At 35.4% G+C, this 23,209-nt stretch overlaps 1 protein-coding gene across 2 annotated transcripts in view; it reads right to left on the reverse strand.

Annotated features, from left to right (window-relative positions):
* The window catches only part of LOC121970021 (serine/threonine-protein kinase 26-like), a 73,561-nt gene that overhangs the window by 14,623 nt on the left and 35,729 nt on the right, over positions 1–23,209 (reverse strand). For both annotated transcript variants that reach the window (XM_042520407.1, XM_042520408.1), the window contains exons 9-13: positions 13,400–13,468; positions 13,195–13,266; positions 13,007–13,068; positions 2,979–3,260; positions 2,569–2,705 (exon numbers count right to left, since the gene is read on the reverse strand). In XM_042520407.1, the coding sequence (XP_042376341.1) occupies positions 2,569–2,705; positions 2,979–3,260; positions 13,007–13,068; positions 13,195–13,266; positions 13,400–13,468 (622 nt within the window). The remainder of the gene's footprint in view (positions 1–2,568; positions 2,706–2,978; positions 3,261–13,006; positions 13,069–13,194; positions 13,267–13,399; positions 13,469–23,209) is intronic.

The following is a 23,209-nucleotide window of genomic DNA, read 5'->3' on the forward strand; positions in this document are numbered from 1 at the left end:
TTATTTTGTTTTATTATTGCTAACCAAGTTGTTTTTGTTTTCCTCATTTGATTTGCGTGTTTGTCATAATTTCATATCGCCTAATTAGAACATTTTTTAGTCATTTAAGTATATGTCCGTATCATCTTAAACGTGTCTCAAGTTTTCCCTCAATAAATATAACTCCAACTCTTTCTAATGCTCTCATTTCTTATTCTGTCCATCCTTGTATATCCATACATCCACCTTAACATCCTCATCTCTACAACTCTCATCTTTTGCTCATGTGCTCGAATTATAACCCAACATTCAGTTTCATATAACATAGCAGGTCTAACTGCGGTTTTGTAGAACTTTCCTTTAAATTTTAGAGGTACTTTACGATCACATAAAACATCCGACACTCTCCTCCATTTCAACCATCTTGTTTGTATTCTATGTAAGACATATTTCTCAATCCCTCCATCCTCTTGCAAAAATAATCCTAAATATTTAAAACTCTAAGTTTCAGGCAACTCGTCATCTCCTATCTTAATAATTGTCTCATCATATCTAATATTGTTAAACTTAAATTCTATATATTCTGTCTTTATTCTACTACACCTAAAGATTCTAATTTAGTATTTAATCCTTCACGTGTTTCATCTATCAAAACAATATCATCTGAACAACATACACCACGATACTGTCTTAAATGTGTCTTGTGAGTTCATCCATAATTAATATAAAAAATAGTGACTGATCCTTAATGTAACCCTATCTTTATTTTTGTTACTCCACCAAGTTTTTAGTCTGGTTGTTACATCCTCGTACGTATCCTTAATTAGTTCAATATATGTTACACTAACACCTCTCTTTTGGAACTCTATCATAAGCTTTTTCTAAGTATGATGTGTAAATCTTATTTTTGCTCCCAATACTTTTCAATTAATTGTCTGAGAAGATATATAGTTTCTATTGTCAACCTTCCAGGCATGAATCCAAATTAATTTTCGGTCGTTGTAGTCTCCTTCTCTAATATTTTTTCTATTACTCTTTCCCAAAGTTTTATTGTATGACTTATTAATTTAGTACTCTTATAGTTTGTACAATTTTGTATATTTCCTTTGTTCTTATATAAGGGAACTAGAGTACTTAGATATTTTTTTTGTTTTCAATATCATATTAAATAATTTTGCAAATCATTCAATACCTTATTTTCCTAGGCACTTCCATACCTCTATTGGGATATCATCTGGTCTCATTGCTTTTCCATTTTGCATCTCATTTAAAGTTTGTTCTACTCTGAAGTTTGAATTTTACGATAAAAATTTAAATATCTATACTCATTTAACCTACTTAAATTACCTAAGATAGTTGCCTCTACCTTTATTAAAAAGTGAAATTATATTTTCCAATCTTTTATTTCTCCATCATTTACTAGTACCTATTCATCTTTAATATATCTTATTTGGCCAAGATCTCTTGTCTTCCTCACTTTCACTTTAGCTATCTATAAATATCGCTTTCCCCTTCTTTTGTATCCAAATTTTGATATAATCGTTCAAAAGTTTCATTTTTTACTTCATTCACTACTTTCTTAGCCTCTTTCTGGGCTATTGTATATCTTTTTAAATTTTCTTCGTTCTTACAAATATATAATTTCTTATAGGCTATTCGTTTCTTCTCCAATTTCTCTTGTTCTTTCTTATTCCACCATCAAAATTTCTTACTTGGTGTGCATATCCCTTTGACTCACCGAGTACACTCTTAACTATCATTTCAACTTTGATACTATCTTATCTCATGTCGTATTATAGTCACCGTATATTTCACCTAATGCTTTTACTCCTACCTTCTCCTTAAATATGTTCTGTTTCTCATCCTTTAACTTCCAACACTTAATTAAGTCATATATATTTTTTTTCTATTAATAATATGATTGAGGCATATATCCAACACTACTAACTTATGTTGGATAATTAAACTTTCTTCAGGGATAACCTTACAATCTTTATAAATCATTTAAATCACCTCCTATTAAAATCATTTCATTTGGTGGAATGTTTTGTAATACTTCATCTAGGTCGTCCCAAAACCTTGATTTGGTAGCTTCATCTAATTCTACTTGCAGTACATATATGCTAATTACGTTCATAGTTTCTTTCGCCACTATTATCTTAAGGGCTATAATTCCATCCCTTTTTCTAATTATTCCTACAACTTCATCCTTTAACAAACTATCTACAATAATACTCCATTTCTAGTTTCTCTTTCCTGTATATCATAACTTAAAACACGAATTCTCTATCATCTTTGTCATCTCGCCTACTCATATTGTCTCTTGTACACACAAAATACTAATTTTTCTTTTAATTATCGCATCTACTACCTCCATTGATTTACCAGTGAGAGTTCCTATGTTCTATATTCCAAATCTTAGACCCTTAGTTTTTCTATAATATTTATTCTTGTCCAACCTATGGTGTGAGAACTTTTTCCTATTTAACACTACACCCAAATTCCTAATGAGAAAACATAAGAGCACATAATTGAATATAGAACAAATGTCAGTCATGTAAAGTTAAATGTACACCAACTATTACAAACCTGTTGATGAACGTATGGGAGCAGATAAGCTGTTAGCCGAAGCACGGTTTGGAAGCATTAATGGACCACTGAGATTTGCCACTTTGCATGTATCACGTATGTATCTCTCAGCTCCTTGCTGATTGTCATTTTCAAACCTAGCAAGATAGAGGCAGAACTATTCACATTTTTGCATGAGTATATAACTTGTAAACTGACATGATCATTTCAATGAAAACAACCAAAAAGAAATCTGAATATTAGCAAATCATCACAAAACAACAATCAACATGGAAAAGGTTATAGTTCCATTTGAATGAGAAACTTCTGTCAAAGCATCTACCTTATAACATAAGAAGAAAAGAACATTTCGAAAGAGTGCCATTGATTCTTATTTGTAATCAACTGAATAAAGAAAACCAATGATTAACCTTTCCAAGGAATGTCCTCTTTCTGACACTGAGGTGGCAGGCATGCGTGAAGATACAAGTGGACCACTATAAGTTTGACGTTTCTTTCCAATTTCAACTTTCTTATGATTGGGAAGTGTATCTGGATTTGATGTTGATGGTGCAGAATCACCTTTCACTCTGCAGCTATCATATCGATCTAACCTTTCCTGATTACTAGCATCAGAAGAATCTGTTTGCAATATCTCATCTCTTGTATTTGAGCATTTTGTCTCAGAGAATTCTGCTCTATGAGTACTTCCTCTGCAGAAAAAAAGGAGCATGTGCATTAAAAGAATATTTAATTATTAATTTAAGTAGCTTTTATTAGAATGCTAAGGCTTGTGATATATTTGGTTTTCGAAGTGCTAAGGATTCTTTTTGGCATCCTTAGCAAAGGAGAAGAAAAAAACTAGGGCAAAAATCAAAAAGCACCTTTTTTCATTTTTGTCAATAGTTCACCTCATGTTGAAAAAATTTCAAAAGGACACCCAATCTATGTTTTCTGTTTTCTAGTCAGCCCAATAATATTGTAGCAGTTTTGGCCAAAACTGCAGTTTCGAATTGCGACATGCTGCAATATTGTTGGACTGGCTGGGTAAAAAGGGATAATCAGGGAAGAAAGGGAGAGCCATGGTTCAAAATCTTGAATCTTGCTGATGTTTTGGTTTTTATCAGGAACTTTATTGTTTTGGTTTCGATTGATATTAACACTCCAATGTGGCTGCCGGTGGCAAATTGGAGGTGAAGGAACAACAAGATTAAGAAGAAAAAATAAAAAATTAAACGTTTGCATTTCATTTAGTGTTACAATTTTGGCATTATCTTGTATGACGACAAATTAAAAAAAAAATAACAATGTTATCTCAACATTATGTTTAAGAGTAAATAAGTATCAAAAGGTGTTGAGTGTTGACATGAAATACTCATCGATACGATCGACACAGCAATGCGGAAGATATTGTCTTAGTACATATCAAGTTTTGATAATTTATCGAAATAATATGTTTTCACTGTTTCTCCCTACATGGTATGAGATGTCAAACAGTTTCAGTATGATATTGTATTGTGTCAATATGGTTTCAAAATTTTACTTTCAAATATAAGAAGATTTGTACTTGGTTCTTTTGTAGGAAGTACGAATTCAATAGCTATATGAAGAAAGAGCTTCATTTGTGTATAAGATATACATTTAACATTCAGAAATATATTCGTGTAAATTAATACTTGCATTAACAAAATATTATTTTTTGCTAGTTGAGAATTGTCAAAATGAAACAAAACCTTTTATTGCGATCTTTTTCATCCAAAATTAAAAATATACTTTCTTTAATTTTCAAAATTCATGTAAAAACTATATTGAACTACTTTATCTATCCATCTAATTGTTGTTGTCATTTGTCATTTGATACAAATATTAATATTTTAATCTCCCTCATCATTTTTATATCAAAATAAAGCTAAATTGATTCAACTATAACATCTTTGAAAAGCAACAATGTGATCTTAGATATAAATTATGTATAACCTACATTTTCTAAGGAAAAACAACAATTAAATCTTTGATCCAAACTTTTACATAAATAGCTTTGAAAGGGAGCCTTGGCGCAACGGTAAAATTATTTTGTGTCCAAAAGGTCACGGGTTCAAATCCTAAAAACAGCTTCTTGCAAAAAAAAGCAGGGTAAGGTTGCATACAATTGATCATTCCCTGACCCCGCATGGCTGAAGCTTCGTGCACTGGGCTGCCCCTTTTTTTTTGGGTTTTAGCTTTGAAAGGTAAAAGATATCCTACAACACAATTTAAATAGTTTACATTTATTATTCGTAATATGAAAGGGAGCCTTAGCACAACCCTAAAATTGTCCCATGTGACCTTGAGGTCACATGTTCGAGTCGTGGAAACAAACTTTTGCAAAATGCAAAGTAAAGTTACATATAATAGACCCAATGTGGTGCGACTCTTTCTCGGAACTCGCACTAGTGCACCAGACATTTATTATTCGTAATATATAATCTTTGTGTTGAAAACATAGCATCCATTTAATTTCATTTAAAAGAACTTATAATTAGGAACATCAATAAAACATTGATTCAAGAATAAGTCAATTAAAAACATCAATGTTGACTGTATCTTAAAATAAAAAATAAAAAAATAAAGAAAACATTACTATATTTCTTTCCCTTCAAATTTTCATTGCGATATAATGTTAAATTTTATAGTTATTTAGGCTAAGCCAAATTGAGTATTAGGTTTTAGAGGTCAAAGTATAAGTGGGGTGTGGTTGAGTCATTTGGTAGGGTTTGCCATTTAGGTCAAGTGGGTTCAAATTGAATTAAATTTGGACTCTTTGACCTTGGGACTCTATTTGATCAATCTAAGATCAAGTCAAACTTATTTTGGTTTAGACCTACTATAATTGTATTTTTTTTAGCCCAATTAGAAAAAATCTAAAATAAAATCCTTTTTTTTCTGGCCTAAACCTCTCGAATTTTCCTTTCTTGCACAATGGCTTTCTCTAGCTCAACACAACGGCCTCTCTCACACACATGAAGGCTCTCACACATGCATATGTTTCTCTCATTGACTCTATCAAGTAACTCGCTCTCACTACCTCTCTCGCAGCACCGAAGTAGAAGTAGATCGTACCAGTAGTGAGTTCTGAGTGACCTTTCTCTCTCATTTGTTATCTCACTCAATCTCGCTCCCTCACTTCTCCTTCAGCACCTCTATGCCAGTATTGATTGTTCCACATCTCGATATGAGTGGAACAAAAAATCTCGATCACGCTAATCAGCACGGTACAAGATTTTAATTCATGGGTTCAACCATTCGCTTTCTATTGATGTATTAGGGATTTATTTATCTTATCTGTTTATATTTTTTATTATATTATTATGTAAAAACCCTATTATTGATTAATTCTAGCAAATGAATTCCACTCTACATATGTCTTATGTTTTTGTATTGATAAAATTCAAAATAATAATAATACTTGTGAGAGAAGTAATACTTTTATAAACCCACCAATGTTGGTTGCAATCCCAGATGAAAAAAGGTGAGGATTGTGTTAGATTGTCGGCTAGTGTTGACTTTTAGGTAAATATTCAATGAATGGATATATCAAAAAGTAATACTTTTATAGTCATTGTGTTGGAGATTATTGTAAATTTATTTCCAACTAAGCAAGCGCCAGAGGAATTATTGCATTGTCATTGTAGGCTTTATGGCATGTCAATGACCATGGGGACCAACTTGAGATCCCACTTAATTCAAAATCACAAGGGGATGATTTGACTTCTGTTCACTAGGTATCTGCCTCCTAAATTTTTTTCATATATCGATGCATAATCATGAATTTACTTTACCAACTATTATTGGAAAGGGTGGCATATGCTGACTGAAAAAGACATGGGGTCCCAGTCACATGTGGCAACCAAGACAATACACAATGCTTGTTCACATAAATAAAGAAAATAACTAGCATATTTACATGCTTTTTTGATATATATAACTCACTTAAACTAAGATTTGACCCAATCAAATATTAACAATGTGTTTAGATGATAAACATTACTTTTACAACCACACAAAGACTTAGATCTAACTAAAGTTCATTATGCTGAGGGGACGTAGATGGCAGGTGTCAATTGAGAGAAGAGAACACCAACTTTCACCAATTTGTTGGAGGAGAAAAGGATTATCAGGAATACACATAATCACTCCTATAAAATAACCTAAAAGATCCTTAGACCATTCCCAACAAAAATAATTCATTACAAAATAAACTCACGCCTTAGTGTATGAAAGATTGACTATGATTAGTTTAACTAAAATAAATTCAAATTAATAAATCAACCAAATAAAGAGTAAATCAAATACAACAATTTCCATCTTCTTCCTATGACACACAGCAATCAACATGTAATATAGAGTAAATCAAATACAGCAATTTCCATCTTCTTCCTACTGACATAGAGCCTAAGTTGTTCGTCTAGAAGACAAATAAGCACATATCATGACTTTACTTTAGGAAAGTATGTTTTATCCTCAAGCATAAATTTGTATAACTATTTTTCAAAATTCCCTATTTGGTTCTTGGGCAAGGACAAAGCTTAGAAGAATAGAGTTACGATGGGTATGGACTAAATCTCACTGAGGTAGAAGAGGGATGATTTGATTACAATGGGTTTTGAAACCTCATTTGTGCAAAAAAAAAGGGGAAATATTTCATCCAGTTTGCATTTCATGGTTGGAATAGAACTCGGTGCTAGAGGGTATGAGAACAACTTGTCTTCAAAAGATAGAGGAGGAGACTCAAAGGTAGTCATTGGTCCCCTTCAGTTTGGGATAAAAGCAATGCATAGAAGAGAAGTGCTTAGCTAGTAATCATCATATGCATGGAAGGAGTGGCAAACACCCGTCTTTGCAGAAAGTAAAAGTGTCTTAAGATTGTAGCCTAGAGGAAGAAACAATGTTTTCTGAAGGGAGGATCACCCTCATTCATTGCAGGAGGATTGGTGCGGTCCACAGGAAAAGGAGCAATTCGTAATTGGATTTTTAGGGGACCAGGAAGTGGTGGAAGCATACTTGGGCGAGAAAGCATTGTTTGGTGGAAGAAAAAAGAATTTTTATGGCAAGGGTAGGGTATTGGTTTAATCTCATGTGGGAAAGCAATGGACCAATAATACAAATGTATTTCTCCGGAGAGGTCTAATGCAGGAGCATGTCATATCTGCCTGTGGCGGCTGGTCAGTATGAGAAGTGGATTGGTTGAGAGGGTTGAGGAATGGAAGAAGTCTTCAAATTTGAAAGGAGACGCACCTCAAAGGGGATCTCTCAGTGACTTAGTAAATATATCTACTAGTTGATCATGTGAGTTGACAAAATTAGTAGATATTTCTCCAGATATGACTTTCTCTCTAACAAAGTGACAGTCAACTTCAATATACTTTATCCTCTCATGGAAAACTGGATTTGAGACAATATGCATGGCGGCCTGGTTGTTACATGTGAGTGACATTTGTGTAACCTCTCCAAACCTTAGTTCCTGAAGCAACTATTTTAGCCATATAAGTTCTTGACTGGCTATAGTCATAGCTCGATATTCTGCCTTGCACTGGATCATGCCACAACATTCTTCTTTTTGCTTTTCCAAGAAACAAGGTTACCTCCGACAAATATACAAAACCCAGAAGTAGATCTTCTATCAGAGGAAGATCCTGCCCAATCTGCATCAGAATATCTCACAACTCGAGTATGTCCTTTGTCTTCTTACCCTTTCCTGGTGCACCCCTGATATATTGAATAATGTGAGTCACGGCATCCTAATGTTCTTTGCACGGAGAGTTGAGAAACTGACTTACTACGCTTACTGCAAATGAGATATCCGGACGAATGACAGTAAGGTTACTTAGTTTCCCATAGGATTTGGCTGAAGCTTGACATTAGGATCCATGGGATTATCTACTGTCTTTGAGTTTAACATTCCTGTTTCTTCCAAAATATTCATTGCATACTTCCTTTGGGATATGATGATCCCATCTTTAGACTATGCTACTTCTATCCATAGGAAATATTTGAGTTTGTAAGATCCTTTGTATGGAAATGTTTGAAAAAATGTTGTTTCACTTGTGAAATCCCGAGATGATCTACCATGATGATATTATCAACATAAACCACTATCACCCGCCCGAGTATCAGTCATTCTGCTGAATTGCTGACAGATTAAATCTGAACCATGCTCAGGTAGGTTAAGGTCATATAAAGATTTTCAAGTAACACAAGACCGGAAGACTTCCATGAAAGCAATAAAAGGTTGTATTATAAAGACTTCCTCGTGCAATAAGAATGTATTATGTCCAACCGATAAAGGGGCTAATGGCGAATGCGAATACACAGAGTAGGGGAGAAAAGTGTCCCCAATCCAATCCAAATACCGAGTATAGCCTTTAGCGACAAGATTTAGATCAACCATGCCCGCTATACCAACTTTCACCAGAACACCCGACAACCAACCAACGACTTCCGGTGGTGAGGAACGAGGTTCCAAGTTCCATTTCTGAAGGCACTCATTTCATCAAGCATGTCTGCTTTCCATCTGGGGCAGGCATCATCTACAATCTGAAGAGAAACAAATGCAAGGAAGAAAGGCAAGAATAATAGAAAGGAGAAAGACGATGATAGCTCAAAGAAACATAATGAGGAGAAGGATTCAGTGGAACACACCTTTCAGAAATGGGATATCGACTCGAGGAGAGTACGGAGGAAGGCAAAGGACTGGCTCCAAAGATGTGGTCTCTGGTGTAATGCAGAGGCGGAGGCAAAATAGACAGACGACAGTATAAACCTGCAGGAGACAAGGGCGGGTCGATAGGAGACAGACCTGATAAAGATATGGGTTGGAGAGGCTCATATGGAGATCGGTGAGACCACAATCGAAGGCAGCGTCGATCAGATAAAGTACCGACTGAAGAGTAAGAGAATAACATCCTCTTGCTAAAACCGTGGATACAAGGAAGACACATATACGACAGAGAGAGTTTATCAATGCCGTGGATCAAGAGCATGAGCAAAACATATGTAACCAAAGACCCTAGGTAAAGGACGAAGAGGTGAGGATAAAGTGCAATAATGAGGTATTTTATCCCGGAGAGTGGAGGAAGGCATGCGATTGATGAGATAACACGATGTAATGCACCCTAAAACAGAGGAGGAATAGGAGAAGAAGGAGAGTCCGGTGCTCTAGGAGATGACAATTTCTTCTGCGACCCCATTTTATTAGGGATACGGCATGCAACACACACGAGATGCGAAGATACGAGGTAGATAAATCCACGTGCATTATCAATTCGAAGTTAGTTCAAGGATGTGAGTTTTATTTCATGAAAAATATTCAAAATAGAAATAATATCAACGATCCTTCATAACCACGTATAACGGGAAAAAAAAGTAATAAATGTGACCCCAACATAGGAACGCTGACTTGACCCCAAACAGAGAATGAAGCCAAAAGGCGAGGCTCGGTGAAAAGAAAAGAACCATGAACACGCTTACCTAATCGACACGACTCACAAGACAAAGACAGTGAGAAAGACTAAGATATAATTGTTAGATGTAATTTTAGTAAAAGAAATGCCCGATCAAGAGAGAGTAAAGATTTATTGAAAATAAATTAAAGGGACTCCGTGAACATAAAGAACATTATGAATAGCGGAAAGCGATGTAACAATACTAATACCCTAGGACTAAGTTTGGGAGCTATTGGCACGCCACTAATTGGTAACAGCAAAGTAGTGAGAGAAGATAAGTTTATTACCAATGATATGATCGGTGGCCTCGTAATCAAGAACCGGCCCGAAAAAGATATGCCAACAAAGCAATTAGTAACGGCAGCAAGGGTGGAATCGAGCCGATCCTCAAATCATTTGAAAGTTATAGGAAGGTAGTGTGCCTGCTGGAAGTCAAGCAAGCACAACTCCGAAGCGAAAGACGCGAGAAGGTCACCGACGTAGATTCAGACTTATCAATCGCATGTCGTCATGATCACAAGTTCACACTTATGGTGGGCAAGGTGTATATTATTAGATCGAAGACGGAATGTAGCAGCGAGAGGCATCGAGACTTGGTCGGGACATGAAGGAGAGTGCATGGTAGCTTGTGGGGCGCCCAGATCTTATCACATGATGAGTGACGTATAAAGTTAGAGACACAAAAAAATTTCGATTTTCAAGCTCTTCAGAGTGGTCGTAGGCGGCAAAATTGAAGAAGGCTAGAAACCCGAACTACGGTAAGTTGACATTGGATTAAACGGGCGAGGTCGTAGAGATTGACCTCAATGCGACAGAGAGGTGCTTTGAAGAGTTATAGAGTCAACCAAAGAGGTGTTTGTAGATTTAGGTTTTGTGGTCAAGGCATTCCTAAGAGATGGATGGATGGTGGCTCGGATAATGCAGCACAACTGAGCATCAACCTTCTTCCATAAAGGACGATCGGCGACTTGAACATCTTCTTCAGTTTGAGTGGGATGTGTCTCATAACCCTGTCCAACAAGTCAAAGCTCGATGTGAGAGGCCCAAGAGATGTAATTCTTACCATCCAACTTTCGAGAGAAAGGCAATGACGTTGGTAAAGATTAAGATATTAACTTTGACGGATGTAGTTTGATTGAAAAGAAGCTGCGAAGAAAGGCCGAGGAGGACTGACTGACGATGGCAGACCAAGCGGGGGTGGTGCGCCATGAAGCAGGAGATGATGATCTGAGATAGGCTAGAATGCAGGTGTGCTATGCGCAAGGCGTGGATCCAAGAGAGGAGGAAGATTGTGAGATGAGATTTTGCGACAAGAGGGCGAGAAGATGCGCTATGAACCCTAGCTAGCTGCGGCTGGCGCTGTGAGAGCTTGTCGCAAGGGGGGGCGCGAAGGGAGGGATGGTGAAAGTTGTCAGGCACGATCTGGTGGAGAGCGGAGAATCGCGGAAATCGCGGCGGTGTGCAGGCAGGAGAATCGAACTAGGCCACGGAAGGTGCCACAGGATTTGTCCGAGCGGCAGAGCAGGAGTGCTGAAGAAGGGCAGATTTCTGGATCTCCTTAAGCGGACCTAGAGTGGTAGGCTTGCAACGTCGGCAATGAAATGAAGAAAATTAGGGTTTTCTTAGGAAATTAGGGTTTGCTTTAACTCGGCTCTAATACCATGTTAAAAGGAAAAAGAAATCTCATGTCTTGGATACCACGAGTTAGGCTTTTTATAGGAAAGAAGATATACAACATAATTACAGAAATACCCCTATATATTTACATATTCTAACATAGGTCAACAACAAGAAAGGCTTGGAGGGGGGTGCTTGCAATAGAAGATAATAGAGAGGAAAATCTAAAACAAGTTTGCCTCATGTCATGCTTCCATTCTGTGAGGTGTAGTAGATTCGCTATGATAGCACTTTGGGGATGATAAGGCTCAATGCTATCTCACTTTTATAACGATAAGGGCCATCAAGTGAGACTTCACAAGAGAAGCAGGGGTTCCACAATAGGAGACTCAGATGGGGTTGCTTGTGACAAAAGAGGATAGACAGGAATGCCTACAGCAAGTTTTTCTCATGTCTAAGCCACATTATCTCAATAAAGGATGAAGAGAAATAGTGTTACAGAGTATCAACACCTTCTAACTTGCCTATGCCGAGTTAGTTTACCTAATAATCAAGTTTAGATTTTGAAATTATATAAACAAATCAAGTTCCGGTATTTTTTAAAAGTAGTTAAGTGAGAGTACTTGCATATTAGATGCATTTAATTTAGGTATTGAGGACTATGATACTTTCATATTTGAAGGGTATAGATAGATGAAAATACAAGAAAATTTTGCTACACGTTGGTGAAGTTTAAAAAAAAAAAAAAAAAAAAAACAACCCGGTGCACGAAGCTCCTACACGTTGGTGAAGTTATTACTTAAAATTTCAGATAGTACCAAAGTTGCAGGTTTTGGCCCCTTGCTCTCCTAGATCAAGATAAAGTTCTTTGAGAAGTTGCAACAAGCCTCTATGAGGAACTTTGGGGCATTGCAGTGTCACCCATGGAATGGCTCTAGCATGTGTTAGAGATATAGACACTAGTCAAACCAATAGGTGAGAATCATTAGTGTCTGTTGAGCTGAGGGATCATAAGATCTCATATAGTTTTGAGAGAAAAAAAAAAGAACAATCATCTTTGGGTTACTTGGGATAAGACCAAATTTTCATAGAATCAGATAGATAGAAAAGAGGAGAAAAGAGAAAAAGAACTGTTTCATTGCTGTAAAATGAGACTTGTAAAATTGTTTCATTGTTGTCCGATGAAACTCATAGAAACATGAGACTAGTATAATCAAGACTAAACAAAATTCAATTGTCACTCCTCTTCACTGGTGCCTTGGAGCCCAAAGTAATCATTGACATTATAGAGAATTACCTATAAAAAATTTTAAAAACAAAACAAAAATAAACATTTACCTACATAGGATAATAAAACTCACCTTGTGCTGCTTTTATCATTAATTACCGACTTTTCACAACTGGATCTCAATATTAAGGGATCCTGAAAATACAAAATCCTTGGAGTCATTTATTTTTAGGAGGAAGTGGAGCAGCACATTTATCCATCCTGACAATCGATTAGAAGAAATGAAAGGTATTACTAGCAAATAAAGGAAGTTAGGTCAACCTTGCTGGCAACAAAATTTTTTATACTTTCTTCTTCTCCCTTCATTTCATAAAGGTCATCATCGTCTAGAATCTGTGGCAGCAAAATAGCAGTTTACAGGCATATTAAGATGGATTTTAAAGCAGCTATATAGGGGAAGAAAGCATGATGGTTTGCCAGCAATTAAAAGAAGAGACTTTCTAATCCAATAGAACAGGCAAGATACCAGTGATGCTTGAGCCTTGAGATCCTCAATGTCGAAGTTCCATGCACTGACACCTCGCTGATATTCACTCTGTAAACATAGAATACAGCAGAAGATGGTCAAAATTTGATAATGACTGAATATTATACTTGAGACTTTTTAATAATACCATTCATATGCTTTTAAAAGAAAGGCATCCATCGTATATCCTAAATGATGATCCTTGCTACAAAAGAAATATTATTGGTTGTGTATTACAACAACAATCAAACCTTATCACATTAGGTGGGATCAGCTAGATAGTATATGTTGGGTCGCGTTTTTAAAATTTTATTTCATAAACAAGCAATGGAAGCATAATAATTTCCTAAATTATTAGGACAAGCGCATCACACAAATACAAGATACACACATGCGCAAATAGTCATAAAACAAAATTTCAAAAACGAAATTATACCTGTTGCATGACGTTAAGCAGGAACGGCATCAACTAACAAACTTGACAAAGTTTACCTCTATTGATATCCACGCCGAGATATCTTCGAGATGGCTTCGCTATGCCACAAGTTTTCGTTTCCGATTTGGTACTAGCTGAAGGAAAAGACGAAGTGATTCGAGTGAGATCTCCAAGCCCAATTTGTTCCCGGCAGCTAAAGCTACCTGACGGCACAAAAAGGGAATGAGAAAACAGCAACAAATTGTTGCTATCAGGCAGCACAACCGCTGTCCAACAGCTTTGAGTGGTCGTGGGCAAGAGGCGGCAGCACAACCGGTGGAGGGCTAGAAGCAGCAACACAACCAACGGTTGTTGGGGTTGCAAGGTTGCAAACATAGTCTCACGTTGAAAACACATGGAAAAGATCATGGATTTATAAAAAAAAAAGATATCTCTATTGGCATGAGGCATTTTGGATAGAGTCCAAGAGCAAAACCATAAGGACTTAGGTCCAAAGACAATATCATACCATTGTAAAAATGTCTAAATTCTTTTTGATCCTTCAATTGGTATCAGAGCAAGGTCGCTCTTCACCGGACTAACCGCTGGATGTGGACGAGCCAGAGTCATGATCCAAGATCGCACCATGTGGGTGAAACCTTGGACGAAGTAAGGAAAGCCCTGGGCAGATCAGTAACCTAATGCTTGAGGGGAGACCTTGAGCAGGTCAAGGGTGACCCGATGCTCGAGGATATCCCTAAGCAGGTCAAGAGTGGCCCGATACTTGAGGGGGACCCTGTGGTCCTTTGTTTGAGGGGGGATTATACTGCTAGCTAACCGGCTGGAATGGCCAGAGGCGCCGATAGTAGAGTCGGCCGACTGGAATGGCCAAAGGCATTGGTAGCAGAGTTGGCCGGCAGCAAGGAGCAGTCGGCCGCTGTGCTAGGCGGCAGCGTAAGGCGGATGTTCCTCCTTGTGCTTGGCGCAAACAAAGATAAAAGGAGAGAGAGAGAAGAGAGGAGAGAAAGCCCTAATCCCTATTAGGTTTTTCTCTATTTAACAATTAAATTTTTTTTCTCTTCTCCTCGCAGAGGGGTATATATATGCCTCTTCACAAAGATCTAGAGAGCAAGTCATCTCCCAAACCCAATACCTAATAGCAACCTAATCCGCTATCATTAAGCTCGGTTTAAAACCAAACCAATTTAGTTCAAAACCAAACCTCTCTTGGTTAATTATTAAACCAAACCAATTTTAGTTTATAGCTAAATCAAAAAGGATCCAACCTTACCTACAAGAGGCGTAGTCCATCGCTTCCGTTGCGACCAATATCTTCTATATTTGTGTCTCGTCTGGTCCTATCAGACTTAGTCTCTCTCAATCTAAGAATCTAATTCTCAAACTTGTTTTAAGTCTTTCGGATATACTCGTAGTGCGTGTAACTCAATAGATTTCTAATTTGTGTTGGTCAGTTATAATTAATCATTAACTATGAATTGATCATAAGTGGTAACATCGAGATCCTCTATTAATCAGAAAATCACAGTTGATTCCAGAACTAAACGATTATAAGTGCATCAATAGGGTTGTAAATGAGCCAAATGTTCGTGAACAAACTTGGTGTTCGGCTTGGTAAGAGCTTGTTTATGTTCGTTCAATTTACACAAGATCAATTAAATAAATAAACTTAAACATTTCGTTAAACTAAACAAACAAACTTGAACACATATGTATTCAGCTTATATACTAAATAAACAAAATAAAATAAAATAAAATAAATAAGTTTAAATTATCAAGCACAATAACTAATCAAACAAGTAAAAATTTCAAACAATCAAACAAGCTTGAATTGAGAGCCCGATAATATCTAAACGAATCAAACTCAAGTCAAGCTTCAAATAAGCTCAAGCTCATAAAAAATAAAGCAAGTCAAAATTTAACAATCATTTCAAAGGCTTAGTTCATTTTAAGCTCGGCTCGTCTTGGCTCGATTACCTTATCAAACAAGCTTGAACATCCGAAAACTCGGCTCGACTTGTTTATAGCCCTATACGTCTATTTCTTTCACTCATCTTATACCTACTTGGTTCAGGACATGGTTTATGTGTCAGTCCACACTAGGTTAACTACGTCACACCTAGTATAAGTATTAGTTTCTTGTTCAGCGGATTCAAATTACTCAAATACGTATCCAAAAAGATTGTCCTCATGACATGCAATGCTTTGGCTAAAGACTTATGAGTAATAATCCTGACAAAAGATCATAAGGCATACGTCTCCTTATAAAAAGAAGTAATGAATCCTCTGTGGGTTATTCAAACACCTTCAAACATATTGATTTATACCCAATTATCCCAGACTTGCACCTCCTAGGAGATGATTATCAAGATGTCAAAGTATAAACCTTCATGACCAAAATGACTTGCACTCGAGCTGTAATGAGACCTTCATTGACATTTAGAAAACCACATGAAGTCTCATAGCATGTCACATCCAATAAACTAGTTACCTTTAATCAACATCCATATGTTAACTCTCAACATCCCAATGTTTCTAGCAATATGCTAGTCTTACAGAATTGAAGATGTCTAATTTCATTAATTCATCGATTAGGAAATATTTCAATACGTATATAATTACACATAGAGAGATATTCACTAATTGTGATCCAATCACAATTTCTCTCACACTATGCATTATATTATGGACTTCATTAATTGAGTTTAAGATTAATATCATATACGAATGTACACTTAAATAATAAATTTATTTATCTAATAAATAATACATATATAATTACCTTAGGACACCTCTCAAAATAACATACTCTTACTTGGCTTAAATGTCAAACGCCTTGGTATATAATTGGAAAGGACTCGACGTGACTCCCAAACTTACTTTATGGTAGAATCTTTATCGAAGAATTCACTAGGTTCCTTTTGGTGGAAATTTTCTCAATTTGTATTTCTTTCCTACTTAATCTCCCTCATCAAGTGATACCAACAAAGTACATGTTTAGATTGTTGATGAGACCTTAGTTCCTTGGTCTATGCAATGACCATATTATTGTCATAGTAAACTGATAATGCTTCAACAATGTTACCAAGTTCAGTGGTGAACTTCTTGATCCAAACCACATCCTTTACTACTTCAGAAGCTACAATGTATTCCGCCTTAGTAGAAGAATCAGCAATGGTTTCCTGTTTGGAACTTTTCCAACTTATTGCGCCTTTATTTAAGATAAATATGTACCCAGACTATGACTTGGAGTCATCCTTGTCCATTTAGAAGCTGGCACCAATATACCCGCATATTATCATATCACCATCTTCATAAACTAAGAACACGTTTTTAGTTCTCCTAAAGTACTTAAGGATTGCCTTGGCAACCACCCAGTGATCCATTCTTGAATACGACTGATATCTGGTCGTGACACGTAGAGCGTACGATACATCGGATCTAATACATAACATAGCATACATAATCAATCCTATAGCTGACGCATATGAGATCTAACTCATGCATATCCTCTTGTCTTGTGTGCTCGGGCACATAAACTTCGAAAGGTAAATCTCATATCTCATGGGAAGAAAACCTTTTTTGAATTCTTCCATGCTAAATTGTTTTAGTACTTTATCTATGTACCAAACAACCGTCTTGACCTATCTCTATAAATCTTTATCCCAAGAATATAGGTTCTTTCTCCCATGTCTTTCATAGAGATGTTTTAGACAATCAAAATTTAACTGACAATAGAACAAGCACATTGTTTCTTATAAGCAGTATGTCATCAACATATAACACTAGGAACACGACCACACTCCCACTGACCTTCATGTACATGCAAGGTTCATCTAGACTTTGTGAGAAATCAAACTCTTTGATTATCTCATCAAAATGGATGTTTCAACTCTTGGATGCTCCTTCAGTCCATAAATGGATCGTTGATTTTTATCAACAAATATGAAACCTTCATACACATCCTTAAATAGATTTCCTTTAAGGAAAGTTGTTTTCACATGCATTTGTCATATCTCATAATCGTGATGAGTTGTTATGGCTAGGAGTATCCGAATAGATTTAAGCATAGCTACTGGTGAGAAGGTTTCATCATAGTCAATACCATATTTTTGACGATAGTCTTTTGCCACTAATCTCACTTTGTAAATAATCAAATTACATCTATGCATGTTTTCTTCTTGAAAACCCACTTGCTCCCAATCGGTGTAATACTTTTAGGTGGGTCCATCAAGTTCCAAACTTAGTTTTCATACATAAAATCTATTTTCAATTTCATGGCTTCTAACCATGAGTCTCTTTCTAAACACTATTTAAAACTTCTTCATAACTAGTACACTCTTCATTTTCAATGAAAAACACATCTTTCGATTCACTTATGAAAAATCCACATCTCTCGCGAATTAAACATATCCTATTAGATCTACAAAGAGGTAGTGTAATAATAGGTTCAGCTGTTACCTCATCCTCATGAGTAATCGGCTATGATTCCTAATTAAGCGTTTCTTTAGTGTCTATTGGAGTCTCTTGAACTGCCCAAGTTCAATCTCACTCTCACTGTTTTCCTATCAGAGAAACTCTTTCTCTATGAATACAACATGCCTTGAAATAACCATCTTTTATTCCAAGGGATGATAGAATCGATAATCCCTTGTTTCCTTAGGGTAATAAATAAATAGACAATTATCAGACTTAACATCTAGCTTGTCTGATACGGTCATCTTCGTATAAGCAGGACCATAGTTGTCAAAAGTGCAAAGCGCAAAAAAATGCTCAAAGGTCTTGGGACTTAAAGCGCAAAGCGAAGCGCGGGCTTTACGGAAAAAAACGTAATAAACAAAAGGGTTATTATATCTATTAACAAACTTTCAAAATGTCTTTGAAAATCCAAATAACCATAAACAAAATATTCTTTGATGAAGTTGTAGATTACTGAAAATTAAAAGTCTTTGAAAATATGATACATGAAATATCAAATATCAAAATAATCATCTTCTTCATCTTCTCCGTTTCAAATCTATATCCATCACTGATCATGATCCATGTATCTTCTTCTTCTTGTTAAGATTAATTTCTTCATTTACAAGACTAGTTTAAAACCGCTTTTTTCTAAGCAGATGATGATGCCTTTTGAAGAGCGCATTTGAGATCGAAAGCCGTATGCACTTTCCACTGACGATGATGCTCTACTACATCATTCGATGCAATCTTCACCTTGAAAGAAAATCATTATCATTGTCTTTATCACGTCATCCAATTTTCCCAAGAACCATTCATTACTATCATCTATCTCTGACAAAGTAATAGGATCAATCTTATCTCGTCATATCTTCTCCTCAAAACTATTATACTTGATATATACCAAATCATTCAATCGTTGTAGACCTATTTCTTTTCTTAGAATGTATCTCTGAAAAAAATTAAAAAGTAAAGGTTAAGTTTATAATATAAATTTTAATATGTATTAAAAAATCCAACTTACATGACAATCACATTACATTCGATGAAGAAGAGCATGTGAGGTTTAAAATCTTCATTGAAATTGATTACGACACCATAAGAAGACGCCAAGCTTGAAAACAAAAACATATAAATTATAAGATTAACTTTATTATCATCCTATATCGATATCATATATTATTTAAAAATTTACCTCGTGATTTTAAAGTTCTTTGTCGGATAGCCATTGGCAAACCAAAAAGTCCTATTTTCTTGTATTTTTTCAATTGATTCGTGATCTTATCTTGTAAATCCTCACCTCTCACCAATCTAGATATGCACTTGTATAAACCCTCCATCACTTCTGTATCATTTTCTATGTTAGGATTTGAGTAAAAACACTCTGGATTCAAGAAATATCCGGTTGCGTGCAGTCGGGTGAGTTGAATGTTCCGTCTTTTATCGATTGAAAATGTTACGATATTTATCTTCATTATTGTTGTTAAATAGCATAAGCGATCGTCCGTGATCATATAACCCATGGGACCGTTTTCACCGGTACCGGCCGTAATACTTTCACTAATGGACCACCAACTTTTAATGCAAAATCATATTTTTCCAAAAGAATGCATCAATATCACTGATCTTGCTGTGTCCTTGAATAACTTTGCCACCACCATATTCTTTCTTGCATTGTTTGTTGACATGAAACCTTTTAAAGTTAAAAGCACAAAAACGTGTCTTTCATGGTTCTTACCATTCTTACATCCGATAAACTCTCTCCACTTAATACTGTTGTGCGTTGTAAATATAACCATTCACCATCAACGCCTGATCGTATAATTTAGAGACGAGGAATTTTAATATATCCTCGAAACAAATCTAAACAATAGGTATATACAATCAAGTGTGATCTGAGTGAAATTTTTCGAAAGATGACCTAAAAAAAAAAAATTTAATCAAAACTTAAAATATAATTATTAATTGAAGTAATGAAAATCAAACAAAATTTAAAATATTACTCGGTGACATCGGCATTATCTAATCAATTCAATCACATTTTTTCTCGATACACTAAATTTAAAAGCAACTCAAATATTTTTTTGGTTGAGTGAGAATAGCATTGCATCAACCGGATACAAATACCTTCCTTAGGACCGTTCACCAAAAATTTATAAGAGTCCTACCCTTTTTATCATCGCGTCATCCATGATGATCGTGCACCCACAGACTTAGCATATGATCTTCTTGGATTTGAAGGGATTTGATAGTTCGTCCTTGAATACTTACCCTCACTTCATGTGATATGATGGAGGTTTCATCCGTCCCGATCCAATTGTGATACAGACTGAAAAGAATCGTATTTTTTAACATCAAGGAATTCTAGCATCATACATCCATGCAAATTTCTCAACCGCTGATATATCTCTTTCTTTTATTATCATCAATTGTCCTTTGCTTTTTGTCTTTTTGCGCTCTGACATTTTCATAAAATAAAGATTAATAGGTCGTTTACCTTTTACTTGGTAAGATGGTTGCTTGAATCGGATGTCGCTTCCTTTCACTTTACACGATCATCTTCATGTTCTTCCAAATCCTCACAAATTATCAACATCATCGGAATGAGGAATTTCATCCATTTGATTCTTCAAATTATTCTTCTTTCGAACTCTAATTTCTTCTTTAACATGCTCGGGACATTTCGGGCATGACTTTCACATTGCAACTAAATGTAACTAGGCGATAAATTCCACCATTTGCTATTTTACCACAAAAAATACAACTGAAAAGATCCGAACATGTTGCATAATTCCAAGCAATATCTTTTCGAGTGGATGAAATTGTTATATTTAACATAGTTAACTTAAGAATCAAGAGTCAAGAGCGCTGCAATCAGAAATAAACAATCAATAAGTAAAAAAAAATATAAAACGGTAAAAAAAATATCAAAACATAAATCTGATTTATATGAATTAATTAGAATTTTTAATTTTAAATATATATATTTATATATTTAAATCTGATATATATGTATTAATAAAATTTATTAGATTTTTTATTTTAAATATATTTTTTATATATTTAAATAATTAAATCTGATTTAGAATTAATAAGTTTATTAGATTTTTTTTTAATATTTTTTTATATGTTTAAAATTTAAATAATTAAATCTAGTTTAAAATTATTAGATTTTTTAAATATTTTTTATACATTTAAAATTTAAATAATTAAATCTGCTTTAGAAATTAGAATTAATAATATTTATTAGATTTTTTTATTTTAAATATTTTTTATATATTTAAATCTGATTTATATAAATTAATTTTTAAAATTTTAATTTATTTTTTATATATTTAAATTAAATTTATATGAATTAATAAACTTTATCAATTTTTTTATATTTTTAATTTTGTTTATATAATTAAATTTGATTTAATAAAATCCATGATAAATAAATTATTTTAAATATATTTAAATTTGATTTTCATGAATTAATAAATTTATTAGATTTTTTATATTTTAAATATGTTTTTATATATTTTATTGGGACAAAACTTCATCTCTTTTCACGCGAGTCGCGACCACAGCCATCGCGATGCCCGCGACGCCGCTGGAGGCGTCGGGGGCCTCCCACAACGCCACTGGAGGAGTTGGGGCCCTCCCGCGATGCCGCTGGAGACGTCGGAGGCCTCCCGCGACGCCTCCAACGTCGCCGGAGGTGACCACAGAATGCCCAGGATGCTTCAAACTGAATTTAAGTAACAGAAATTGAAAACTTACCTGCAAGCGACGCGTAAAGAAGCAGCAGCACACGTGAAGAAGCAGCAACGGCAAATGCGTCTAGTTGCAGCAGCGGCAGACACAACGACAGCAGCGGGAGACGAAGAGACGAAGGCTTAAAGAGATTAATTAGGGCTTTAAATAAAATTAAAAATAAAAAAGGAATCTTTCACGGTCACTGCGCTTCGCTCGCTTCTGCGCGAAGCGCAGCGACGCGCGCGCTTCTTAAACCTCTTGCGCTTCCAAGTTCCCGGAAGCGCAAGGGCTGCACCTTGCTTCACTTTGCGCTTAAGCGAGCGGAGCGAGCGCTTTTGACAACTTTGAGCATGACAACCTCATATCTTCAAATAAGATAGATGAAGCTTCATAACAGTGAATATGAGATATCATATAAAATAGTAGAGATTGCCTTAGCCGGGACTCTGTTTAGCAAGTAAACACTTGTCTCGAATGCGCAAGCCCAAAAGGATTTGGGAAGACTTGCACGATTCATCATCGACCTAACTATGTCCAACAAAGTTCGATTTCGCCTCTCAGACATACCATTGTGTTGTAGTGTGTATGGTGGATTCCATTGAGACAATATGTCATTATCTCAAAGATAATTTTTAAACTCTTAGCTTAAGTATTCACCATCTCGATCCAATCAAAATATTTTAATACTGCCTAGTTGTTTCTCTACTTTATGTCTGTAGATTTTAAACTTTTCAAAGACCTCAGACTTGTATCTCAAGATATACACGTACGCAAATTGTGAGTGATCATCGATGAAGGTAATGAAGTAACTATAACCTCCTCGTGCATGAGTTGACATAGGTCCACGTACATTGGTATGTATGAGGACTAATACATCGTTCTCTCGTTCACCTTTTTCCTTAAAAAGGTAATTTAGTCATCTTGCCTTGTAAGCATGAGTGCATGTATCAAATGAATCTAATTCAAATGATTCTAAAATTCTACACTTGTGTAATTCGGACACGCGTTTCTTACTTATATGGCCAAGGTGACAATGACAGGTGCAGGAGGTTAACTGATCGTCTCTTCAAGCATGTTTGTTACTTGTTTCGATATTGAATATGTCATTGAATATATCTAGCACGTAGATACTATTATATAATGTTCCAGTCGCATAAAAAATACTATTTAAAGTTATATAA

Source organism: Zingiber officinale, chromosome 4A, assembly GCF_018446385.1.
Source record: "Zingiber officinale cultivar Zhangliang chromosome 4A, Zo_v1.1, whole genome shotgun sequence".
NCBI classification, from domain to species: domain Eukaryota; kingdom Viridiplantae; phylum Streptophyta; class Magnoliopsida; order Zingiberales; family Zingiberaceae; genus Zingiber; species Zingiber officinale.